Raw genomic sequence first — 22,956 nt, 5'->3', positions numbered from 1 at the left:
AAAAAAACTCACCAAAAAGATTTACACGATTCATTTATTATGCCCAGAATAATTTTTTTTCCAATACAAGATAACAGTACCAGACTGTTTGTAATATGTTTAGAGAATGTTTATTTTAAATTAGATTTCAGCACTCATTATTATTTCAAACAAAAAATTAACTCAAAACTTACAAATAAAATACATATATGGAACATATACTTAATTTTATATAATTTTCGTGAATAAAAGAATTTGCACCTTTCTAACAGTTTTCTGAAAAATAATGGTGCCATTAAGCGGTTAATGTGAATCTTTAAATTTATGGTCAAAAATGATAGAGTATTTCAATATTCAAGCGGAAAAAGAAAAAAAAAAGCTGTCGGAAATCGCAAGAATAAAAAATGAGGAAATTAAGACAGATGGCATTAAAATCAGGACTGCCTAATTAAATTTATACGCTTTCTAACGATCACCCCTCAATTACTGTTTTCTCTGGCAATTTTTTTTAACCTTGCCTTCCTCAATTTCTTTAAGTTTGATATTGTTAATGTATTTGTTTTTACCTTGTATAAATAATAATTTATCAACCCTTATTTAAGTTATTTTTTAGCTTCATTTTTGGCAGGCTATTCAAAAGCATATTTTAGAGATGTAAATATGTGATTAGGAATGACTTCATAAAACTTTCTATGATGATAGACATTTTAAAATTTTTCTAAAAGCATATTTTATCTTTTTATTTCAGATCGTCCAGATATGAGTTTGACTCCAGCAACTGTAGTAAAAGCATGGTCGGGTAAACCAGCAAATCTTTCTTGCATAGCCCAAGCTAATCCAAACGCAACAATCACGTGGAAATTCCAAAATGAACCTATTGAAATTGGAGATGACAGATTCCAAATTCAAGGAACTGTATCCTACAGTAGTCTTCTGGTAAGAAATCTATGACCTATGAATTTTTCATATGGATGATTGCATCCTCTTATATTCAGACTCTTCGGAACGAATTGAAAATTCGCACTACAATTTGCTTAGTTATATACATAAATACTCAATAATCAAATAATTTTGATACTTGTTACAGGTCCTAACAGAAAACAGGGCACAATATGATGTATTTGGAGTTTATACTTGTGAAGCTAAAAATGGTTTAGGAGATAATTTTACAAATATTAACTTAGAAGAAGCCAGTAAGTAAAATCAACTAATATTTAGAACGTTAAACTACATTGTTTTAGAGGCTTTAAATCCGTCCTCACTTATCACTAGATAAAATAGTTTTTTTTTGTATGCAATTTTATGAAAGTGAACCAATTAGTACAGAAGTTCAGTTATTTATACGTGTTTTAGTTTCAACTAGTATGTAATTTCTGAAAAAGATTTTTAAAACGATGGAAAAAAAATGCCTTTTTTTAAAAAGAAATTTAGTGCATTTTAGTCCTTATATACTTTTTTTCAACTAGTGAATAGCCACTTATATTTTCTTAAAGAAAAAATTAAACAAAGATTTATTTTTTGCCTGCAGACGAACTTAACTGTTTAGTAATTAAATTCATTGCAATCCTTCTCATGTGCAAATGCATTATGGTAACATGGTAATATGAATTGGAACATTTTCTAATTCTTCAAAGATATCGATTTTAATGCATCAATCTAGCTTTTAAACCATAAACCTGGCTGTTTTATACAACCCAAGCTGTAGGTGTCATATAGCCATAACTAGTTCTTGCACCAATAACTAAGTAACATGGCAATAAGTCACAAAAAAAATTAAATAAAAAAAAATTCTAAATAATACAAAATGCGTTGAAAATTAAATTGAATATAATATATAGGTTTTTTTTATCTACCATTTTAATTTTGTAAATATAATATTGAAAAATTATCAAACATAAATTATTTACAAGACTTTGCCAGAAACTGTTTAAAACTTTTTCTTACCAATATTTTTCATTTTTTGAACGTGAAAACGCTTTAGTAATACGCATTACGTAGAGTACGCAGTATTAAAATTTGTTTATTTATAGCTGCCCCTGGTCAAGTAACCCAAATAGTGTTTGATAAAGTGACATCCACAACAATAACATTCAGGCTGATGGGACCGGGCAACACAGGAGGATTACCTATCACTCATTACATCATGAAATACAAGAATGCCAATGAACCAGATCATACTACAACCACTGTTGAATGGATTAAAGGTAAGCAAAATTATTTCATCAACATTTTTGGAAAAATATTATTGTAATTTTTTTTATACTTTAAGGTGAAATTGTTTGAACAAACTTAATTAAAAAAATCAAATTTCGGATTTATTTTTATAAACAAAATGTAATAAAACGAAATGCTTTTTTTAAGCTGTGGAAATGAAAACTTCTAACATAAACACTTTTCTTTTAAATCTAATTTATTTCTACCATCATAATATTTAACAGAAACCTATATGGTAAGATAAGTAAGGAAGTAATATTTTATTTGTTATTGTTATTATATATAAGTACTGATTTCATATGTGACATTTGTGCATTTAGAACCAAAAGTGTTAAACTTTTTGAAAAGCTATGCATCTTCAGTGGAAGTAAATAAATAAAAGTAAACGTCATCTTCACAATTATTTTCATATAAATAAGTGAGAATAATATTTTTAACAATACTCTGTGGAACAGAGAAGTGGTAAAAATAAAGGTTACCTGTAAAACTGTTTCCCTGCCTAAAGACTTCATTTGCAGTGAAACTAGTTAAGCAAGACGAAAATAAATGTACGCTTTATTTTATTTTATTTTTTCTTAAATGTGTTTATTATTTTACTTTTTTTAAATCTTTCGAAGCATTTTAATATAATTAAATAATAACTAGCATTTTATTGCTAAAAAAATGCTACCTTCTCCACCTCTTTATAAAATTTTGACTGCAATGAAAGTAATGAAGTGTTATCAAGGTATTAATTTCTCTAATAATTATTCTAAAGATCAAATTTCTAGAACAGTCATTTAGGAAGGATGAATTGTAGAACAAAAAAAAAATGAAAAGAATCTCATGATAAATACTATAAAATTCTGCAGTCTATGTTAAAACATCTTTTAAGTTCATTTTTACTGAAGTAAGACATGCTGCACATGTGTATATAAAGGCATAATATGAATAAAAACATATTTTTTTAAAAAATAAATTTTCAATCTTATTTGATTACATTTAAACACTCTAGCAAAAGTATTTAAATTAAATTTGAATACTATAACACGCATTGTTTTGCAGATGCTCCATATATTCTGAGTGATTTAAAACCTCGTGCAAAGTACCAGTTCAGAGTAACAGCTCGCAATGTTGTTGGTGAGGGACCTGAGAAAACAACAGAGTACATAATGCCTGAAGAAACAGTGCCTGAACCTCCCATTATCGTCACAGAACAAGAAACTGTGTCCAGTTACCCAGACAGATTTGAAGTGAGGTGGGATGTGCCAAATGATAACGGAGAACCCATCAACCATTTTGAAATCAGATTCTTCAAGGTTAGAACTAAATGAAACATTACTTTTTTTTAAAAAAAAATTTGAAATATTGAAGTGAATGCATTAAGGAACAATTTTTTTTTTTGGTTCATTTATACAAATACTTGAGCATGCCTATTTCGGGTGTGGAGATTTTAAATCTGAAATTAGTTTTGTTCCTAAAGCTATAGATTTTTTTAAAAGGCACTTTTATGCTATTTTTTCTCGAAATGAACAAGAAAATTGCAAAAAAAAAGGGGGTCGCGTAAATTATGTGACAAACTTCTAAGGGAGTTATGGCACATCATCAGGATTGAAATTAGATAAGAATCCATGCACGGAAATGTCTTCGTACACGACTAAGGGCGTTTTCCTGTTATGACTTGCTCAGAAGAGCACGAAAAAACAGTTTATATCAGGGGAAACGCCTCTAGCGGCGTATGGTGAAATTCCTGGACATATGTTTCTATGCAATATTAATCCTGATGATGCACCTTAACTCCTCTGAAAAGTGTAGTCAGATTTATTCGACCCCCTGTTATACATAATGTTTTATACCTGTCTATTTAAAAAATACAGACAAAACGTTTTAAAAAAAACTGTAGTTTAGAGAGAAAAACCAATTGCAAATTTGAAAACAACGATATAAGATGTTACACTTCTGACTATAGTACATACATAATTAAAACAATAAAAATCGTTAATCAATTGAAAGTTCAACAAGATATAGGGTATAGTTTGTGCAGACTAAAGCAAAAACAAAGTGAATAAAGCACAAATGAAAGTACATAAATGGACATACTACAGTTTCAGCTCATTAACAGTTTCAGTTCACTACAATTTCAGTAAACAAGAACATTTCTCAGAATCTATCAAATCATTTGGTGTTTAAATACTGAGGAAGGTCTATAAACAAGAACATTTCTCAGAATCTAATTCATTTTCGTTTATAGAACTAAAACTATAATATGTCCATTTCATGTACTTCCATTTTTGCTTTATTCAAATTGTTTTTTTAACTTTAGTCAATCGAAAGTTATATAATATTCATTATAATCAGTGCGATATTTGATTATATTTTCTTGTCTTTTTTTGAAGTCAATTTATTTAATTAAATGTATTCAGTTAAGCCAGTTTAACTGAATAAATAGACAAAGTTATTCAAATAAATAAAATAACACATTAACTTATAGACTCACAGCTATTTAGCCAGTCGTTTCAAAGTCTTCCAATTAAAATTTAAGAAAAAAATTATTAGTGGATTACCAACGCACCGCATTAAAAGAATTTAAAAATTGGATTGAATCCAAAATTTTTTTAATTATTCCAACAAGCTGTATATCACGTATAAATGATAAGAAAAAATTACATTTTAATTTAAAAATTAATTTCATCCCGTCATAAATCTATTTTTAAATAGGCAGAAAAACATCTGCATCATTTGCAGTTATAAAACATACTATTGGGAAGATGGCAAAGCAAATTATGAGTGGTTTAGAATTTTTAAATTCGCACTTTGCATGCTACACGTAAAAATAATAGCTTTAAACATTTGAATTTCAACCTTTAGCTATGTAACAGGGTTAAACTTATGGACTATAACAGCAATTCTTTTCTTCAATCTCAATTCCAAAGATTATAAATTAAAAAAATAACTGACATTTTATAAAGCTGCCTCTCAGGCTCAGAGTTTATCTATGAATATTTAACTGCATCATAATTCAAAGTATATCGATGAATCCATCATAGATCAGAATTTATCTATGAACACATTATGAACATTATTTATGAATACATTATGAATCGTCGTTTAGCTATTAAATATTTAACTGTATCATAAATCAGAATTTATTTATAAATATTTAGCTGCATCATAAGTCAGAATTTATCTATGAATATTTAAATGCATCTTAAATCAGAGTTTATCTATGAATATTTAACAGCATGAAAAAATCAAACATTAATTTTAATTTAAGGTTGAGAGAGACATCAAAGGCTGGGTACAGATGGACAAAGCTGTGGAAAGGAGTGTACGAAACTGGGAGAGCAAACCAGCTTTTGAACTATCTGGACTACACCCAGATACATACTACAAAATAGAAATCAGAGCAAACAACAAAATAGGAAACAGTCTACCTGAAACAGTAATCTTTAAGACAAGAACAGGTAATTTTTTTAAGAGTTTTATTGCTAATCTTGCTGCAGTAAATATTCTCACTATTATTTCAACGTTATTATTTTTAAGTTGATAAAAAAATTTAAATACAAGCAATTTTTCCCTTACCTCAAGCGAAAACTAAATATACAGGGTGTTTAGAAACTCAGAAAAAATTTTAAGGCTTAATAAAAAGCATCTAAGCAAACAATTTTCACTGTACAACTCATGGGAGGAAAGCTAGTGGTGAACCCCTAGATGGCGCTGTAATGGAAAACATAAAGCGTGAGTTTTCTACGACATATCTATGATGGATTTCAAAAAGCATGAAAGTGAAAAGTAATCAGCAGAAGTTAGTAGTCAGGATTCCGTTTCACGCAGGCACTAATGCAATTGCACAAATACTTTTCATGTTGGCACTTGTCTTCTTGGCATATGCTACCCTTACAGACTTTCAATTTCTGGAACATTTCCCTTCAAAAGACCATACGTGAAATGCATGTCCACCTTTTCCTCATTACTGTACATAACCATGTCTTTTGAAATCCATGGTAAAAATGATGATGTGCAAACTCGCACACTATGCTTTTCATTACAATACCGTATAGCGATTTATCACTTGCTCTCCGCTCATACATTGTATGGTGAAATTTGCTTTTTTAGAAGTTTTATATCATCTCTTAAATGATTGCATATTAGTTTCAAAACACCTTGTATAAACAGCATAATAGCAATATTGAGCTACAATGAGACTATGATTAAGGCACAGAGCTGCTCCTGTGAACAGCAGGAGTTCTTTGCCCAGGATGGCGACTTAAAACCCCTTCTATCATTGATGAGTATCTTGTCTGGAAAATAAAAACAACCAGTTTGCTATGGTGACCACATTGTTACCGTCATATCTTTGGCTTCAAAATTTTAGAACCTTAACCTCCAGGATCTCCTTGACCAACAACTGGTTGTACCTGTTTTAACTAGCTGTTTACTTTTTTGGTACATTAGTTCAAAGAAAAAACTCTAGAATTTTTTTTAATCTTTTATACTTTTATGCATGTTAATTAAAGTCTAGATTTGAATAAATATTTGAGAAGTCATTACAATTTCAAGTGAAGTGAACTATGGTCCCATATGCACTTTGAATAATTTCAACAAAGAAAAAATTTATAATAGAGAATTATTTTATTGAATTCATGTTGATTAATGCAATGATTTGATTAAATATTTTAGACGTCTTTACATTTCCAATTGAAGTGATTAATGACCACTTAAAAACCCTGAATAATTTTAGTAAAGAATAAATTTAGAACAATTTTAGTGAATATAAATGTTGATAAAAGTCTAGATTTGATTAAATATTTGAGAAGTCTTTACAATTCCAGGTGAAGTGAATAATGGTCACATAAGCACTTTGGATGAACCAGTTGTATCCCTACCAATCATCATAGCTATTGTTTTAGTGGCTCTCTTTGTTACACTAGTCATTTTAGATGTCACATGCTTTTTCCGTTTCCATTGTGGTCTTCTTTATCTTATGCGGTATCGAACTTGTGGCAGGACTCCAGAAAAAATTCAAAAGAGTCTAGAAGATGGCAGAGCTTGGTGAGTATATCACCATAATTATCAACTAGTTACAAATTAATGTTAAGAGCTTAAAAAATTTGCCACATGATCATGTATAGGTCAACTCTAGAATATACTTTTTTGTTTGAAACTACTAGTGTTATTGAATGTACAGTAGCTACTTATAAATTGAACTATATATTCATATGAGTTTATTGTTTATGATCTATTAAATACTCCATCATTTGAAGTGTTTTTGAATACGCAATTAAACAAATATATGCAAAACTACAATCGATGCCACAGTTTGTCTTTTTTTTTTTCGAAATTTTAGTTACATTTAAATGCATTACTTACATTAAAATTTACATAGCTTGTAAATACTACTATAATTATGCCTGAAATGTGTATGTAATAATTTTAATTACTTTTATGCTTTGGTTCATGAATATTAATAGAAATACATTAAATATTATGTGTAGTATACAATGTTTCTATTCTTAAATTGAGATAAACTGTTTTTAATTAATAACCAAGTTGTCCAAGTAAAATTTTGAGCAATTTAATATTCGAAATTAAAAAATAAATTTAAATTTTATAAAAAAATAATTTCAGAAATAAACATGTAAATTAAAAGAAAAAATGAATATGATTATTACAGCTAAAAGAATTTTACATTAATAACTAATCATAACTTATATTAAAGATGCAAAAGATATGGTATTAGTTTAATCTAAATAAATCCAATTAAATTTTTTATTAAAACAATGCATATCAATAGTAATATCCTATATAATAGTTAGGAAAAAAAATCACCCAAAACTTTTCCTTCAATTTTTAACAGTGTTAAGGAAGTTTCCACAGCAAATAATGGAAAGATAAAATCAGATTTGCGTTCACCCTCATCGCCTGATCAGCTGCCACCACCCGAGTAAGCACTACACCATCTTGTAGCATTGCATGTGGTGCATACCATAGAACTGCATGGTTAGAATTGCATGAATAAGCACACATAATATTCTCACTAATGCACTTTCTTCACTAACACCTCAAATGCATATAATTCCATTATTGTATAATTTGTTTTATGAATATACTTTAGTTTTTTTTATGCATTAGTTATAATGGTAAACTATTTTAATGAAAATTTGATTTTAGTAGATTTTGAATAAATAAGGCACAGCGAAAATTATTAGTGTGTAAAAAACCATAAAATTAAGAAATATGTTAAAGATAGCTTATAGATGACTGAATTCTGATTTTTAAAATTATAATTTAATGGATAAAGATATGCTCTCACTTCCAACAAATATTTTGTAAGCTATTCTTTCTTACCTTGATCAAAGCTTGCGTGAATAGTACCTAATTGCACGTTTATCATTTTTTTAAAACGAATGAATGAAAATAATTAAGTGAAAAAAATGTCATTTATAAATTCAAATTTGTCTCCATGCTCAATTTAGAAGACCCTCATCTTTGGATCACCGTTGTAAGCTCTTAATGCATAAATCTCATATATGCATAGCAGTTCACCTATAATAGAAGGCATTATGTTGCAGTTCGCTAATAAAAAGATGTGTGACATAGTAGTTACCAATGATTAGATGTATACGATAGCAGTTCACTCATAATAAAATGCATACGATAGCTGTTCACAAATGATAAGATGTACCACAGTTCACTGGTGATAATATGCATAAGGTAGCTGTTCACCCAAAATAAGATGATTAAGATAGCAATTCGTTACTGATACAATAGATAAGATAGCAGTTCAACAGCAGTTTTTATTGCCAAAAATTTTATCGATGATGTGAACGATGCACAAACTCTGTCTTAAAATTATTCTTTGTATAAATGCAATACTTGAATAATACTATTAAGCAGTGTTTCATGCTAAAAAGCTGGTGCTTTCCTAATGGAGTAAAATATTAAAATGGACTTCATAATTGTTAAGTTTCTGATAAGTGAAATAAATTTTAAAACTATAAGTAAATAATAAAAAGTTGCTAGAATAATCTGAAGTTTATAATTTATTTCATTTTTTTGTATTACATGATTTGTTTTATAATAAATATGTTTATTTCTTATACTGTATCAGCTGAAGCAGGCCTGGTTTTGAAAATTCGATTTTACAAATTTTAAGCTAAAGAGAATGGGAAAATAAAACACAACTCAATAGTCTTACGTATCTCTTATTTGTAGTGCTACTTGGTGTTGGCCTTTTACTATCTTTTATTGCATGTGCATGTAAACTCTTCTGCTTCACCTATGTATAACATTTTAAAATCTAGTTATTTTTCAATTGTGCTTTTATAAATCAATTTTGTTGTTTCATATTTAAATGTATTGCTCAGTAGTCTTTTATGTGTGTTTAGATAGAGGACTTTATGTGCAAATAATTGCAATATCTATGATAAAACTGTTTTAAATATCTAAAAAATTTGGAACTAAAATACATTGTGGGCAAAAGGTATTCAGAGCCAATTGAATAAAAAAATACATAAAACCTGAAATTTGGTGAAAGACTGGATGCTTTCGAAAATGATATACTTTTTTGCTGGTCAAGAAAAAAAAATCAGCGGGAAACTTGTGAAAGTCTTTAAGAAGTTTAAGGCCTAAGCAAATATGGTAAATAATATGCAATTTAATTGTTTATTAAATATTATTTTTAAAGGGGGTTTTAATAATGAAACCAATTTTTTTTTAAAAATAATAAATAGCTTTTATATCAAATTCTTATTTTTCATTAAATGTTTAAAAGACCACGAAAAATACATAAATTTTATAAAAAATAACTTTCTAGGCTTAAAAAGTAATTTATCACTTTTTTCCTACTCAGAATAAATTATAATTTGAAATCGTATAGACCAAATTTAATGAAATATGGCTCTACGTTTTTCAATTATTGATGCTCTAAAGATCTTCATATATTTCATGACCACCCTTATGCAACATTCAGCTTATAATAAAACTATATACAATTAGCATAAATTTCAATCGACTTAATTTTCAGTTGAACATAAAAAATTTTAATATATTCCTTAAAAACCTAAAAAATAGTTTTTACAATTATTAAATTCCTGTTTGTTCTTTGTTTCTCTATGAGAAGAAATGCTAATTTCTGGTATGAGTATCTCAAAAGAGTAAACTACTTTTAAGATATTTGTGTTTAGATCTTTAATTTTTTTTTCATTCAATATAACAGTCTGAAATCTTGTTACGTGCACTTTAATATTTATGAAAAGAACATTTATTTCTTTAAACAAACATAAGACACAGTTCAATAAATGCCCTTTTTAACTCTACTTAATTTTTAAACAAAGTAACTTTTAAAAATTTACACTATAAGTAAGAGTGAAAGAAGATTCAAATTAGGAGTTTACAACGAAGATTTAAACTTTAAACTCCATTGCAAATTAAGAAAAGACCATTGCGGTATAGGATTAAAGTAATCATCGGCGACTGAGTTCCGTTTTATTTAGCTATCAAATCATATAATTATGCTTTCAAAACTATATAAAAGCTTTTAAAAGTTGAGTTCGTCGGACAGAAATTTAATCCGTGCTATTTTTTAAAAGCAAAAAGAATGTCGTGCTATGTTGTTTCAAGAGTTGTCGATGTTGATATTCATTCGCGCTCGGAGCTTAGCGTGAAAACATGCTCTATTTATTAGGGATAATTTTTTTTTCTTAGCTTGTAATAGAGTATAGTGGAAAACTAACTCCATCAATGAAATCTAATTTCATGTCAAAATATGTAAACTTCACGAAGCTGTTGACCATGAACATTGTAAATTAATACAGTTAAATTGTATTATTGAAATAATCAAGCCTATATATTACAAAAAAATTTTCATCACAATAACATAAAAATTTGTTTAAAATTTCTGAGATACCTATCTATCAAAAATTTGCATTTCTTCTATGGAGTATAAGAAAGTCGCTCATGTGTTTACCTTGAACATTGTATTCCCTTAATCCTTGTGTTGATTCGTTATCATTGTCTATAAAATTTTCCAACAAGGCAAAGAAGTATTTTTCTTACTGAGCAATAAATTTTAAAATGCTTGTTTTTTGTGTTTATGTAAGCTATGTCATGTACTTTTTTTTCTGCACCTGTGTTTTGTCTTATAAGAGTCCATTGTTGTCCTTGTAGCAAAATTTCCAATTATGAAGAAAAGCCTAAAAATGAAGTGGATAACCCAGCATTTGAGTAAGAATTTAAATATTTGATTAAATTAAAATCGGTTTAGACATTATTTCAAACAGCTTAAACTTAAGAAAATAAACTCATATTACCAAATAACGCTAATTGTCACAATTTTAAATAAATATAAGATATTGCCTATATGCAAAATATAAATTAATTTAGTTTCATCAACAATAACTGCAAACTCTTTATTTGTTCATATACAAGGTGTCTAAAAAATGTAACAAAAACTTGTTGGTGGTAAGGCAGGTCATAAAAATTGGGAATTGCAAAGAAATCCAAGAACAGAAATGCAATCGTATGGTTCTAGGTGGTGCTCTGCTCGGGAGCACTGAACGAGATCATTGAATTTGGTGTGGTAGACATATTTCCCAGCCTTCATGATTATCTGATTTATTAAGCTTTGATTTTTTTTTCTCAGGAAGCCCTCAAAGCTATTCTGTGGAGTCAGCAATGAATTTTGTGGTAAGACTCATCAGGGATTCAGCTATAAACGAAATGTCCCAACAATCAATGCCCCCTACCCAAAAAAAGTCGGTTGGCTTGTATTATCAGACATTTGTTGTTTCTAATGACACTTGAACAAGCCAAGTTTGCCAGCTAATTGCAGTTTACAAATTAGATCAGGAAGGTGCGCCTTTTGTTTGACGAGAGCACCACAAGGGTGAAAGCCCATCTTAACTCAGGATACCCCAAATAAATGGCAGGACCTTTCATTTGTGAGGTCACTTCAATTTAAACATAGATCTAAAGGAAAGGGAAATTTTCTCCAAATCCCTATACCTATGATATAGCTCAGAAACCGACCACGAGGACTTTTGATTCCACAGATTTTAAGAGCACGTATATCAAGTGGGTCTTAACGGAGTCAAGGAGCTTCCCCTAAAGTCCAAAGTCATGAGTTGCACCAACATTATGATGTTCTCAATCACCCCTAAAAATTTGCTGTTGCATTTTCTAGACACCCTATATAAAGGAAACAAATGAATCAACAGTATTGTAGACTAATTTAATTTCAATCCCAGCCAAAAGAAATTTTTAAATAAAGAATTACTCTTAATATATTAATTTAAAATCCTAATAAAATGGAAAAAAATTACTTGATATTTAAACTAAGTTGCACTAAAATATTTTATAAATCAAGAAAGAAATTTAGAAAGGAATGGATATTTTCAAAACCTTCAGCTAGCTTCACCTGTAAATATGGATAAGTTCAATAGCATAACATTTCAAATATTTCACTTGCAGCAAAAATCAAAACAATGGCAGAGATCGCAGATCAAACAATCCATATGAAGAAGATCCCATGCTGCAATTGCCCACAAGGGCATGAGAAAGCTTAGCTTGGTCTTTTGGGTACAAATTAAAACTACTTATTTCTCAATACTGCTATCATTTTAGCAAATTATGAAATTCAAAAAATTCTATATATGTTCTAGAAAATATTAAATTTTTGCTTAAAATTTAATTTTTGTTGTTTGGAAAGCGCTATTTATTAAAATTGTAATTTTTACTGCATTTTAAATCTACTTTTTTTTAAATATTTTTAGACTTAAAAATCATAGAGTTGTTGTTTTAGAAAAGTATATAATTTATATTTAAAATAATTTTTAATTTGTTTTTTCTTGCTTGAATATAACATGAAATATTCATAGACATCTTTGCAGTAAGATCAAAATTAGTTAATCTAAGAGATTATGCTATAAATAAAAGAGGTAATAAGAGATTATGCTGTAATTTGTGCAAAAAAAAGTAAACTTTACAATTACAGAAATAAAGTAGTGATTAAAAAAATTGCAAATTAAACTTTTTAAATTATTTTAAATCTACATACACCGCACTTTCTTTTTTTAAAAAAAAGACAGTTACTCTAAAAATAACAGAACTTCTTCAAAACTAAGCTTGACGTTAGTCACCTTGAGCTAGCCATTTTTTAGCCAAGCAGCAAGGATATATTTAATACCTATTATTATTGCAAAAATTCTGTTTTGTCAGAATATTTTTTTAAAACTTCCTTTCTACTAAATATAAAAAAATTAACAATATTGTTGTTCTTTTTCTAAAAATTGAGCTATTTTTATAATTTAAATATTTACAGACAAAAAAAATCTCTGCAGAATTAATATACATTTTATAAAAATGGCCATTTCAGTTTTTTTTTTTTTTTTTAATGTTAATCTGTACTCCTAAATTTAACTGAATTTTGAAAATTGTTTTAATGTGAAACAGAACAAATATAAAATTTTATTGATTTATTGTTATCAATAATAATAATGGTAAATAATATTTGAATCCAATTGTGTTATAAAATAATTGAACATTATGTTTATAAAAATTACATTATCATAGTTAACTTTTTCTTATATTTGTTAATGCATAAAAAGTTATGCTTTTTCTTCCTTTGTGCTATGTCAGAATGCTCAAAAGAGCACAAACAATAACTATTCCCTAATTACTTTTAATTTGTGACTTATGATTGTTTGCATTTCTTTTAAGTCAAAATACACTTGAGAATATTAATTCTGGTTGCTTATTTTTTTGTAAACATTATTGTATGAATGCGAGGTTCAACAATCTTCCTAAAAAAGGTTATTTAATTAATAATTATTTTTAATAGAAAAACAGGAAATATCACTTTTTAGTATAAAATTTTAGTTACACGTATTTTATATCAATTTTAAAATAGAATGCACATTTTTAGTTATAAAATGTGATTTATAAAAATATCATGAAATATGATTCTTACTCAAGAACCCTTTTTAAAATAAAAATTTTATCTGTGACCTAGCATTTTAGCAAGCAGCATAAAAAATTATAATAATAATAATAATTAGCATTGATAACAACAAATTGCACAGTCTTTGCAATCTCCCTCTATCAATTTAATATTTTTTTATTATCCGTGGTCCAAAGAATCACCAATTTTAAAAACCTTTGCCGCATTCTGCTTAGGAAATAAATTATTTAATATCTTACGTTGAAAAATTAGTTACAAAGTTCTGCAAGAGGTGCCGCTTGTCACACATAGTATAAAATGCATACCTGACAACCGTCAGTATAGAAAATGCAGGAAAAATTATTCTAAATACAAAAGTTTTTATGTTTTTTAATTTTTATTGGATTTACAAATAACTGATATATTTTAAAATTGAAATCATTGATCCCATCACTAGCTTTTAATGTAAATTTTACTAATACAGAAACTAATACAGAATTAGATATTTAGCACAAAAAGACAGAAAATGTGGCTTACACGGAAAAAGATTGTGCAAAATACATTAGTGTTGGTATTAATGAAATGTTTTCAATTAAATGATAGATATCTGCATAGGCATCAATAAATTTCCTCCTTAGACTGCCTCACATTGTTTATTTTGAGAATTATGTTTTTCAAAAGTACTCAGTGAGCATCTGTTGACAAGCTTTGTGACTAATTTCGGAATTTGGAGAGATTAGTTTCTTTTCTAAAAGTTTGGCAAATAGTACAGTTTTCTTATATCAAACAGTATCCTTGTTTTTTAAATTAATGTGCAAAATATAGTTGACAAAATATGCACAATTAAACTATAACATTTCTTTTTCAGGAACAGCAACACTAGACCAGCTGATCTCATAATAGACGAAAATTATAAAAACAAATCCCCTAAAGGCTCCAAAACAAGTATTGGAAAAAGCAGTCCTGTGTAAAAAGAAATAAGTGCTTCATGGAACAAAAAGAAAGATATAAAATTAAAAAGACTATCTCACCACAAAGTAAAACATTCAGGAGTCTGTGAATTAATTGATGTTCCCAAAAGTCAACTTTGCTACTTCAAATGTCTTTGATTTAGTGCAGCGTTTACTTAAAGCAAAAACATTCAAATTGAACATTTGTAACTGAATGTTTTTGCACACAATTTGCCTTTTGCTTTTTCAAAAATGATAAAAAGAAACTTTTGACGGTGAGAACTAGTTGCAAATATGGCAGAACTAATGAAGGACAGTTTTTTAAAAAAAAACATTGATGACTGTTCCAATGTGGAAGTTCGAGAAAAGGATCAAAAAGGGCTGAGACTATTCTCGGTTCGCAACTGTCATTCTTTATTTCCAATGTTCTTGCATGTTTTAAAATCGTCTGCGGTAAAACTCTGCCATATTTCTCAAAAGGACGTTGCATTCTATTCACTGTGAATAACAAGTCTCTGTTATAAAATGTGTTTCGAAATCTAAAAAGAATGGATTATGAAAGGGGGGAGCAATTCGATGTGAGTGATTATTTGGAATTTTCGGAGGACTGAGGTATTGAGCTTTTTCATGTTCGTTTTTTGAAAAAATATGAGTGACCTAGTTCCTTTTTCACAGCTTTAGAACATTTTTGTCCAATGCATTTTTTATCTTTAAACTCTTATTTTTTAGTTTAAGTCATTCCATGTTTGTTGTGTTGATTATTTTAAATAAGTTTTGATGTCATTCTTACTATATGCAAAGAGCTCTAGACTAGTAATTGCGAATAGTAGCCACTGGTTACCAGAGTCATAAAAATGGAAGCCACATTTATATAAGTATTTGCACACCACCCAGGTTGTTGATTAACTTGATATAAATTAAGTTTTTCATTTCAAGGAATTTTTTAAAGCTGTATTAAATTTGTTTTGCAACAAACAATAAATTGACAGTTCTTTTCAATTTCTATCAAAAAGTTATTTAAACGCACGATTTATTTGATATTCGCGTGTCATACTATCGCATCAAAAATATTGGAATTTTAAAAAATATGTGCAAGAAAAAATTCCGGAAAAACGATCAAAATTGGATGTAAATTTACGATGGAATCGCCGAAACACACACATATTTTATTCTTTTATATTAGACCCGTAACATGGTTGCGACTAGAGATTGACACTTTAGTAGCCATTTCATATGTAATGGTCGTCCTTTGGCAGCTGGCGACCGCTAATCTAGAGCTCTATTAAGCGAGACACTTGTGTAGTATACAAAAGTTTTTGCAACGTTTAGCTATTTTGTTCATTGAATGTAACTTTGCAAAGATTATATATACATACTTGAAATATATTATATAAACATATAATTTTGTATGAAGAAAAACAAGTTTGATGGCTCCTAGTTACCTTTGTAATTAAGAAAAAAAATAGATGTTTCTACGATTTAGTGTTATTATAAGTAATGGAGTGGCATCCTACTTACAATGTGATCTCATTGGTGCCGGATGAAAAAGATTTCAAATGTATTGAATTGAAGTGAAATGGTGTTTAAAAATGGTTACTAATATTTCTCCCCATTTCTCTTGTAATTTAATAAATGGCTTGGATATTTTTGTCATATGTTTAGCAGCGAGCTTTAAATTTATAGATTTTAAATTTAAAAATGCTTTTTGCATACAAATTGATTTTATAAATTAAGGAGAGTGCTTTTTAAAATTTGTTTTACAATTTGAACCATTAGGCTTAATTTGTAATAAATTTAAAGCTCGTTTCAAAATGAGAGGTGTGAATGTGTATGTAAAATTCTTTTTACTGCTTTTTGGCTTTCCAGCTGTGATGTGTGCATGATGGAATGTATGAAATAAACATTCTCAAATCGTAATTATGATCTTGTTTTTTTCACAGAAATAAAACAAAAAGGGCTTGGAGGAAGAGAAATTAACATTTATAAACCAAATTTTAATCATTGTTAGCATATCTGCGTTTTTTTATTCCAAAAAGCTTGACTTTTTCTTAAATGAAACATAAATTAAGTTTTCTAATTGATTTAGAATATTTCAAAAATAACTTCCTATAAAAGTGATGTGTTAATTACAGAAATGAAGTTTTAGTTTTAATCAGTATTGCACTTTTACGATATTCAGCTATTATTAAAACTATAATTTAATTTAATATTATATATCATATATAAGATTCAATTAAAACTACCTAAATTTCAATAATTACAAAAAACTTTTATGCGGAATGCTCTGTAGGTCGAATTAGTTGGTAACATAATTTGTGTTCTACGAGATTCAGAAAGAAGTCCTCAGAACTACATTTGGTGGAATTCATGACAGTGATGTATGGCGGAAAAGATATAACTTGGAATTATACACATTAAATAAAAATCGTGACACCATAAATTCAGACAAAACAGAATGGGAATGTATCACCATCTAAGAACGGAATCAAGCAGAACTGACTTGAAAGTTTCCAATACCACTCCTCATAGTTAAAGATCAAGGGGCAGCCAAAAATGATAGGCCTCTTTAGAACAAACCTTTTCTGTAATCAAAGTACAGAACTGAAGACCAAGTGCCTGTAAAAATCTTCTAAAGAAGGCCAAGGCCCACCGATGAGGGCTCTTGAAGCCAGTCAAGTTTTTGAACACTCATTTTGTCAAACCATGGCTGTGCAAGTCTTGATGTCTGAATAAAGCAGTTATCCTACTGGAAGAGAAATGGGACTTTCCCGAAATATTGTCAGAGCTGATAAAGCAGCATTGTCTAAGATGTACACAAACATTTCAAGAGTTCATGTTTCTAACCAATAGGAATTCAGGGACCCAGGCTAAACACTCTCACACCCTTTATATCTGATAAGTATCTGAATACTTTTGACCAGATACTGTATTGTACACTTAAATCGAAGTTGAATTTGTGTACTAGCTCACTAAGTGATTTAGGAAATGTTATTCAAATAGAAACTTTTATTACAACTATTTACACAAATAAATTACATAATATATAACCATTTATCACAAATTTTGTTATAAATTCAAAAATTAGTCTTAAATTTCTTAGCCTCAACCATTATATTGTGAATGTTAAGCAGCTCACTTCGAATGGGCAAACTTTTGAATGGATGTTGATTAACTATCTTCTGGAAACGGTGATAATACTGAATTAATTGTGTTAGGGCAGCCTGAAAGAGAAAACTTTCTTTATTATATCATTAAAAACAACTATTTTTTTAAAGATGAAACTACGAAAATTTCTCATTCTTTCCTTAATGAAAGCTAAAGTTATTCATATTAGAAAATAAATTATTAGTAACCATCTTTCTTACATTACTTTATTAAAAACTTCATTCGCCTGTTTTTGAGTGCTTGAAACATGTCAACGGTTATTTCCACTTTTTGAAGCGAATGACTTTTTTAATCAAGTAATATAAAAAAGATGGTTACTAATACAATGGTTGGCAACTTCACGTTTAACATTCCAAATCACTTTTGTTTCTTCTGACATTACGTATGGCAACTCATAAAAATAGGCGTCAGTTTTTAATCAAATAATATCTTACCACTTCAGTTTCTTGGTATTATTTAACACATTTCTTCTAATTTCTCTAAAAATTAATTTTAATATTTCATCATGTCTCAAACTATTTAAATGAATCACAGGGTTTCTGAACACAATCACGCAAAATACAATTTATTAAAACTAATATGGAGAATTTTTGGAATACTCTATTTTACGATCAATAAGTTGCTATTTTAAACCCCTAAAATGCAAGGAAGTTTTTCTGGCTGACATATGCACAAGTAACACATTTGAGCAATTTTTTTTTCTCCCCAAAATCTGATCTAACTTATAAGATAAATATTAGCATAAAAAGTAATGAAGTTACTACACAGCCATGTTAGTTTTATTCCTTAAACAGATAGAAGATCAAGAATTCATCAAAATGGAAATATTATTGAGAAAGAAAAAAACAAATTCCTTTATATTAAGAGGGTTTCATATTATTTAAGGAATAAATTACATCTCATAATAATAGGGAAATTGACTAGAAACTTGTTTTTAACAAGTAGGAATTCAGAGTTCAAGTTATACACGAAATCCCCAATTTTGATTTCAAAAATGGGGGTTGATTTCTAATCACTACAAAATACGGTACACAAATTTATACATCTCGCTAATATGATAAAGTTCGAAAAGGATAATTAAAGAATGTTTTTTATATATTGGGTTGGTATTTTTTGATTAAAAGTTTTAATAAGTGTGAGCAAATCCTTTATCAAGAGATGAATCAGAATTTTGTCCTTTCTAATTACTGACTTAAAGATTCCATATTACAAAGTTACGTTTCCCTTAATAAATCCAATCAAATAAAAATAAAAAAGGGTAATTGCAAAACTTTCTTTTTTGTAACTGATTATTTTTTTTCTTCTGGAAAATACTCTCAACCAACCAAACAGGTGAACGATCTGTCAGTGTGTATGATTTCATTTACCTAAAAAGGTTTCTACTCATAGATCAAGAATGATTACATGCAATTAAAATTCTGATTTGAGTTCAATTTCATATTGATGAATCAAAATTGAATATCACCACTAGATATAAATAGCAAGAGCATCTGAAACTACAATATCAACTTAGCATACTACTGCTTATTTTAATACAATTTGCAAAAGTTTTAAAAAGTAATGTTATTACATTAAAATAGAAGATTTCATTCAAGTTAATGAGAACATACATGAATAATCTTATCTAGTCATATTATTGCAATTTAACTGAAATATAAGGGGGAAAAATTTCTTCCCACTTACAATAATATGATAAATACTTCTGTAAGTGTACATATAAGCTGAGCTACAGAAAGCTTATTTGTTATTTGTTTGAAAATCAGGATAACATGAAAAAAAATCTATCAGAAAATTTATATCCAACTTGAATTAGACATTCATGAAATATAAATGAATTATCAAATGCTGTCACTAACCTGCAATATATTAGTCCCATTTTTGAAATTTGTAAAGGTAGTCATAATGTCAGCATTTATTTCTTCCATAGCTTTTTTCCAACCATTATTAAATGACTTCACCAAGGATGGTACTTTACCTAGGAAATAGTAAAACAAATAAATAAGTAACATTAATAATTAAAAATATTACTGTATTATTTATTAACTATTATTCATTTATTTCTTACATAATAGAGACATAAACCATATATTTCAATGCGAATATATGCCTAAATAGGAAAGATAATTTACACTTCACCAATCAACTAATGACCAAAATGTTTGTATTTTGACTTAGAAGTAATGAAGTTTCAGATTTTTGGAACAATTTTTTTCTGCGTTATGTGTTTTGGAAATTCAATTTTGAATTTTGTGAAAACTCAGTGTGGTTTGGAAATTCGGTTTTACATTTTTTTAAGAGCTATAAAAGGCATGTGGTTTTTCTGCGAATCAATAATTTATATACCGACAAAAAAATTTCGGAGCTCCGACATTCTAAAATCTAAATTTTATTACTTACGCTAAGTCTCATTAACGAGACATTTATTCCACCCTTACCAACGCCCTCTTTTTAACGAACAACGACGGCTTTTTTAAGCAGGTTTGTTAGAGAAAAAAGCAACTCTGATAAAAAAAAAAACAATTCCATAATACCTGCAACTGGAATTAAGGAACTACTAAGGCAAACGCAAAAGTACAAAATTAGCAATCCAGAAAATAACTCAGAAAAAAAGAATTCATTTAAAAGAAAAACTAGAAAAATGGTGCTTTTTTTCTCATTTTTTTAAGCTTTTTTTTTAATGAGGAGTAATTTTGTTACAAATTATAATTTGTAATAGGATAATTATTTAGTCAATGTAATATATTTGGCTACAATTAGATCGAATCAAGACATGAAAATTTCAAATCACGCATTTCAGTAATTACTTTTCAACGTGCTCGATACCCTCAGAAATCCATATTTCAATCTTCTTTTTTACAATTGCAATTAATACAATCGATTTTCTCACGGTTCTGTAAAGTCGGATATTAAAGCAACATGCAAAATTTGAATTGCCTGTTTGAGTAATCACTTTTTGAATCAATCAATTTGTCAATTAAATCACTCAATTTATCAATTAATCCCTCAATTTGAGTAGATACAATCGTAAATCCATCCATTCCTAGCAAAGTTTTTTTTTTATATTTCATATTTGTATACATTATCATTACCACACACAAAATTCAATTTGTGCATTCATTAAGTTACTTTTTGATGCAACGATACCACTGCTTTTTTGGTGGACTTTTTTCACAGTTATTGCTACTAATACCCAAGGTTTTTTAAATCCCAATATTTTCGTACAATATTATTAAGAAACAAGACATTAGAATTGCACATGTAAGTAAATACTTTCTGACATGCTATATTTGCACTAAATCTATGTGGCATTTCGATACGGTTGTTTGACAGTTCTTGGTTTTCACATGATTTTTTTTAAAATCCCGATATTATTATGATACCGAAAATTCAATTCACACAGCTAAGTATTCCGTATAAGATAAGCATTTTATTTGGTGCAATAATTCTATGGGTTTTTTTCAATCAATTTTCCGGAAGTTATCACCGCTAATTTTTATGTATTTAAATTCTTTTTACAAACAGTAATTTTGACATGTTAAACTGCAATGTAATTCTAGATTAAGTTAAAGTTAAAATAAAAAGTGATACAACAGTTTAAGGCCTACTTTTCTTTAATGATTTCTCTTTCTGAACTATGAACTTGATTACCTCATAGTTTTACTTTTACCCTTAGGAGGATACAGACATAAACCTATATTTCTTTATACAAATAAATTTATACTGAATTTTTAAAAAAAAATTATCTCAAGCTAGTTTTAGAAATTACATGGTCAATTTTCTAAAAAAGAAAACTAAGTTCAAAAATTATTGACTCCATTTTAGATACAGCTTACTGTTAAAATTAAACAAAATTTAAGAGCATAATAACTTTTTTCAATCAAAAGTACACCCTAATTTAGCAAATAATACCATTAATTCACCTGCTTCTACTTTCAAATTTTCCAGCTGGCCTCTTTCTAAATACTTTTCACAGTCTTTTACGAACACTATCATGCCTCCAAAATGGGGAGAAAGAACTTCTTCAACATATTCTAGGATTCTAGCATTTAGGAGATCTTTGAAACTCTCTGACTCACGAGAATCTTCCTTAGTTCTTTCCTTAAAAGTAAAAATTATTATAAATAAGATATATCGCCATATATACACATTCAAAAAACTTTTTTTTTAAATTGGTAAAAAAAAAATTTATAGCACTGATAAAATCTAATTAAATGAAATCACTCATCTCAAATATAAACTCATCTCTCTATAAACAATATATTAACTACATAGTCTATATGAAAAATCAGAAAAGTTACATGTTTATATTTTACGTGTCTAAGTAGCTGATAATTTTAAGAAAGAAATTATTTTAAAATAAGTACCTTATACTTTGATAAAAGATATCTTTAAAAAAATCTTTAAAGAAGGTAAATCTTTTGTTGACAAATATAACTAAGATGGACATTTAAACTCACTGTCACATAAATTAATTATTAAAGGAATACATTTCTTTTAAAACAGCGTAAAACAGAATGAACAACTAAGTCTTATTTATGTTATAAAAAATATAAACCCCAACAACAAATTATTTACTTAATATATATTCAGAAATGGGCAAAAGTGAAATGAATGAGATAAATTTGAATGCATACATTTACATTCAGCCATTATTGTTCAGTGGTTAAGCCACTTAACTGTCACTGTGAAGAACTGGGGTTTGATCCCCAGAAGCGGTTTGAAGAATACGCA

At 28.2% G+C, this 22,956-nt stretch overlaps 2 protein-coding genes across 31 annotated transcripts in view; one reads left to right on the top strand and one right to left on the bottom strand.

The window, feature by feature from the left end:
• Positions 1 to 16,977, top strand: part of LOC107454643 (fasciclin-2) — a 249,300-nt gene extending 232,323 nt beyond the window's left edge. For 3 of the 28 annotated variants that reach the window (XM_087159849.1, XM_071183742.2, XM_071183746.2), the window contains 9 exons: positions 728 to 915; positions 1,067 to 1,172; positions 2,010 to 2,183; positions 3,238 to 3,491; positions 5,447 to 5,636; positions 6,990 to 7,224; positions 8,030 to 8,116; positions 12,643 to 12,750; positions 14,979 to 16,977. In XM_087159849.1, the coding sequence (XP_087015975.1) occupies positions 728 to 915; positions 1,067 to 1,172; positions 2,010 to 2,183; positions 3,238 to 3,491; positions 5,447 to 5,636; positions 6,990 to 7,224; positions 8,030 to 8,116; positions 12,643 to 12,727 (1,319 nt within the window). In that variant the 3' untranslated portion in view covers positions 12,728 to 12,750; positions 14,979 to 16,977. Of the gene's footprint in view, positions 1 to 727; positions 916 to 1,066; positions 1,173 to 2,009; positions 2,184 to 3,237; positions 3,492 to 5,446; positions 5,637 to 6,989; positions 7,225 to 8,029; positions 8,117 to 11,340; positions 11,398 to 12,642; positions 12,751 to 14,978 lie in introns of all 28 variants that reach the window. The other 25 variants (XM_071183724.2, XM_071183728.1, XM_043040761.1 and 22 more) reach the window with 13 other exon arrangements.
• Positions 16,978 to 18,046: 1,069 nt separating this feature from the next.
• Positions 18,047 to 22,956, bottom strand: part of Vps52 (vacuolar protein sorting 52) — a 32,709-nt gene continuing 27,799 nt past the window's right edge. For all 3 annotated transcript variants that reach the window (XM_016071920.4, XM_016071918.4, XM_016071921.4), the window contains exons 17-19: positions 22,146 to 22,323; positions 20,082 to 20,200; positions 18,047 to 18,281 (exon numbers count right to left, since the gene is read on the bottom strand). In XM_016071920.4, the coding sequence (XP_015927406.1) occupies positions 18,135 to 18,281; positions 20,082 to 20,200; positions 22,146 to 22,323 (444 nt within the window). In that variant the 3' untranslated portion in view covers positions 18,047 to 18,134. The remainder of the gene's footprint in view (positions 18,282 to 20,081; positions 20,201 to 22,145; positions 22,324 to 22,956) is intronic.

The sequence above is a fragment of the Parasteatoda tepidariorum genome, chromosome 3 (assembly GCF_982258835.1).
Source record: "Parasteatoda tepidariorum strain Cologne lab strain chromosome 3, Ptep-v5.0, whole genome shotgun sequence".
Taxonomy (NCBI): domain Eukaryota; kingdom Metazoa; phylum Arthropoda; class Arachnida; order Araneae; family Theridiidae; genus Parasteatoda; species Parasteatoda tepidariorum.
Note: the sequence above shows the minus strand (reverse complement) of the source record. Positions and strands in the feature narration are given on the sequence as shown.